The sequence below is a fragment of the Ochotona curzoniae genome, unplaced genomic scaffold (assembly GCF_017591425.1).
Source record: "Ochotona curzoniae isolate NIBS_2020 unplaced genomic scaffold, NIBS_Ocur_1.0 contig_149, whole genome shotgun sequence".
Lineage (NCBI taxonomy): Eukaryota > Metazoa > Chordata > Mammalia > Lagomorpha > Ochotonidae > Ochotona > Ochotona curzoniae.
In genome coordinates this window covers 143,295-147,569 of record NW_024465101.1, presented here as the reverse complement: position 1 = coordinate 147,569, position 4,275 = coordinate 143,295, and the positions used below count along the sequence as shown (strand labels likewise).

At 37.9% G+C, this 4,275-nt stretch overlaps 1 protein-coding gene across 1 annotated transcript; it reads left to right on the top strand.

Moving 5' to 3' along the window:
* Window positions 1–11: 11 nt before the first annotated feature.
* On the top strand, window positions 12–2,874 carry LOC121148455 (phospholipid-transporting ATPase IF-like). The gene has a single exon (XM_040968497.1). The coding sequence runs from the start codon at window positions 17–19 to the stop codon at window positions 1,064–1,066; it is 1,050 nt and encodes a 349-aa protein (XP_040824431.1). The 5' UTR covers window positions 12–16; the 3' UTR covers window positions 1,067–2,874.
* Window positions 2,875–4,275: the final 1,401 nt, after the last annotated feature.

Sequence of the window (4,275 nt, the reverse complement as noted above, 5' to 3'; positions counted from 1 at the left end):
TGCTGTATACACTGGAATGGAAACTAAAATGGCATTAAATTACAAAAGCAAATCACAGAAGCGATCTGCAGTAGAAAAGTCAATGAATATATTTTTGATCATTTATCTAATAATCCTTATTTCTGAAGCCATCATCAGCACTATCTTGAAATATACATGGCAAGCTGAAGAAAAATGGGATGAGCCTTGGTATAACCAAAAAACAGAACATCAGAGAAATAGTAGTAAGATTCTGAGATTTATTTCAGACTTTCTTGCTTTTCTGGTACTCTACAATTTCATCATTCCAATTTCATTATATGTCACGGTTGAAATGCAGAAATTCCTTGGGTCATTTTTTATTGGTTGGGATCTTGATCTTTATCATGAAGAATCAGATCAGAAAGCTCAAGTCAATACTTCTGATCTCAATGAAGAGCTTGGACAGGTGGAATACGTGTTTACAGATAAAACGGGTACACTGACAGAAAATGAGATGCAGTTTCGAGAATGTTCAATTAATGGCACAAAATATCAAGAAATCAACGGTAGACTTGTACCTGAAGGACCAACACCAGATTCTCCAGAAGGAAATTTATCTTATCTTAGCAGTTTATCTCATGTTAACAATTTTTCCGATCTTGGAACCAGTTCCTCTTTCCAAACCAGTCCTGAAAATGATGCTGAACTGATTAAAGAACATGATCTCTTCTTTAAAGCAGTCAGTCTCTGTCACACGGTGCAGATCAGCAGTGTTCAAACCGATGGCATTGGTGATGGTCTCTGGCAGTCCAGCCTGGCCCCATCCCAGGTGCAGTACCATGCCTCTTCCCCAGATGAAAAGGCACTAGTGGAAGCTGCTGCACAAATTGGTGTTGTATTTGTCGGCAATTCTGAAGAAACTATGGAAGTTAATACCCTTGGAAAACTGGAAAGGTACAAACTGCTTCATATCCTGGAATTTGATTCAGATCGTAGGAGAATGAGTGTAATTGTTCAGGCACCTTCAGGTGAAAGGCTTTTATTTGCTAAGGGAGCTGAATCATCTATTCTCCCCAAATGTATAGGAGGAGAAACAGAAAAATGAGAATTTATGTAGATGAATTTGTTTTGAAAGGACGAAGAACTCTATGTTTAGCCTATAGAAAATTTACACCAAAAGAATATGACATAATAGACAGATGCCTGTTTGAAGCTAGGACTGCCCTGCAGCAGCGGGAAGAGAAGTTGGCAGATGTCTTCCAGTTTATAGAGAAAGACTTGGTATTACTTGGAGCTACAGCAGTGGAAGACAGACTACAAGATAAAGTTTGAGAAACTATTGAAGCATTGAGAATGGCTGGCATCAAAGTGTGGGTGCTCACTGGAGATAAACATGAAACAGCTGTTAGTGTGAGTTTATCATGTGGACATTTTCATAGAACCATGAACATCCTTGAGCTTACAAACCAGAAGTCAGACAGTGAATGTGCTGAGCAGTTACGGCAGCTTGCCAGAATTACAGAGGATCATGTAATTCAGCACGGGCTAGTAGTGGATGGAACCAGCCTGTCTCTTGCACACAGGGAGCATGAAAAGCCATTCATGGAAGTTTGCAGAAATTGTTCAGCTGTGTTATGCTGTCGTATGGCGCCATTGCAGAAAGCAAATGTAATAAGACTAATAAAAATCTCCCCTGAGAAACCTATTACCCTGGCTGTTGGGGATGGTGCTAATGATGTCAGTATGATACAAGAGTCAAATGTTGGAATAGGAATCATGGATAAAGAAGGACGACAGGCTGCAAGGAATAGTGACTATTCAATAGCTAGATTTAAATTTCTCTCCAAATTACTTTTTGTTCATGGTCATTTTTATTATATTAGAATAGCAACCCTTGTATAGTATTTTTTTATAAGAATGTGTGTTTTATCACACCCCAGTTTTTATATCAATTCTACTGTTTGTTTTTTCAACAAGCACTGTATGACAGCGTGTATTTAACTTTATACAATATTTGTTTTACTTCCCTACCTATTCTGATATATAGTCTTTTGGAACAGCATATAGACCCTCATATATTACAGAACAAACCTACCATCTATAGAGACGTTAGTAAAAATCGTCTCTTAAGCATTAAAACATTTCTTTATTGGACCATCCTGGGTTTCAGTCATGTCTTTATTTTCTTTTTTTGGATCCTATTTTCTAATGGGAGAAGACACATCTCTGCTTGGAAATGGCCAGATGTTTGGAAACTGGACATTTGGCACTTTGGTCTTCACAGTCATGGTTATTACAGTGACAGTAAAGATGGCTTTGGAAACTCATTTTTGGACATGGATCAATCATCTTGTTACCTGGGGATCTATTATATTTTATTTTGTATTTTCTTTGTTTTATGGAGGGATTCTCTGGCCATATTTGGGCTCCCAGAATATGTACTTTGTATTTATTCAGCTCCTGTCAAGTGGCTCTGCTTGGTTTGCCATAATTCTTAAGGTTGTCACATGTCTCTTTCTTGATATCGTAAAGAAGGTATTTGACTGACAGCTCCATCCTACAAGTACTGAAAAGGCACAGCTTACTGAAACAAATTCAAGTATCAAGTGCGTGGACTCCCTGTGCTGTTTCCCAGAAGGAGAGGCAACGTGCACATCTGTTAGAAGAATGCTGGGATGAGTTACAGGAAGATGTAGTCCCGCCCCCCTCAGCAGATCATGGAGTGCCTTGGATCCTTTCTATACCAACGACAGGAGCATCTTGACTCTCTCCACTATGGACTCACCTACCTGTTAAAGGGTCAGTAGCACTCTGTGGGAGCCATTTCACCTGCCAGGCTAAAATTCAGTATTGGCCATCCTGTGAATGGCCACACTTGCTCTGAAATCTCTTGCTGAAACTTCAAGTAGTTCATCCCCACACAGAGTTAAAGTGACAAACAAACAAACCATTAACGTGAATCCCTCGTATTCCACCTTGACCTTCAACGTGTCACAGTGTGTGAATAAAGAGACAGTTCCTGTCTCTGTCTGGATTTGTCCCTTGTGCTTGAGGGACTCCTAATGGCATTTCAGGATGCTGCTGAGGCCACTTTATTTTAATATCAAGAAAGTGGAAAAAAATAACATGTGTATTTTTTAGTGTTAGCTTGATTATTGGCTATTTAAATCTGCTTCTATAAATTATTCTGAAAGTTTGTCTCAAGAACTTTGTTTTTTTAATTAGAGTTATATTTGAAGATTTCATGAGAAAAGTGAACATGAATGGTAAGGAATTTTGGTCCCTCCCTGGCCTGTATTGTTGATTCAGTAGCCTGTGTAAGTTAGCAGACGAATATAGAAGAACGCATTTCCAACCATTTTTTACTACAGTCTGGGCAGTCAATTTATACTGATAAATTTCTCAACAAGCACTGTAACACAGCCACAAAAGCGAAAATCATATAAATGCAAGGGATATAGACTCTCTTATATAGAAATCAGGAATCAGGTCCAGTCACCAGATTTCAAATTGATGTTTACTATTTTTGTGATAGAATATGAAGAACCCATAGTGGGCAAATTGGAAACCCTTAGCATATTATTAATTTAATGTGTTATCATTGAATCTTTTGCATGCTCTAAGTATCTAAACTTGCTTTATTTTCTTTATCTGGAGTTTCTGTTCCTTTCATGATAATGTAAAGTTCAACAGTATCAATAAAAATAGTTTGGGCAGTATTTTAATATCTCAAATATTTTTGATTATACAAATTAAAATATAGACAATCAAATCAATAAAAAGAGAAAAAGTCTCTATGGCTAGTCTAGAAAAAAAAAAAGAAAAAGAAAATTTCTATCCTGTGTGGACCCTCTGATGTCTAAACAGGTGTGGCTTTTGACAAAAGTCTTTTCCACACTCACTGCTTTCATAAGGTTTTACCCCAGTGTGGATTCTCTGATGCTTAATGAGGTGTGACTTACGAGTAAAAGCTTTTCCACACTCACTACATTCATAAGGTTTTTCCCCAGTGTGGATTCTCTGATGATGAATCAGGCCTGACAGGTTGGTAAATGCTTTTCCACACTCACTACATTTATAAGGTTTTTCCCCAGTGTGGATTCTCTGATGTACAAAGAGGTATGACTTACAAGAAAAGCATTTACCACACTCACTGCATTCATAAGGTTTTTCCCCAGTGTGGATTCTCTGATGTTCTCTCATGTTTGACTTACGAGAAAAAGTTTTTCCACACTCACTGCATTCATAAGGTTTCTCCCCAGTGTGGATTCTCTGATGTTCTCTCATGTTTGACTTACGAGAAAAAGTTTTTCC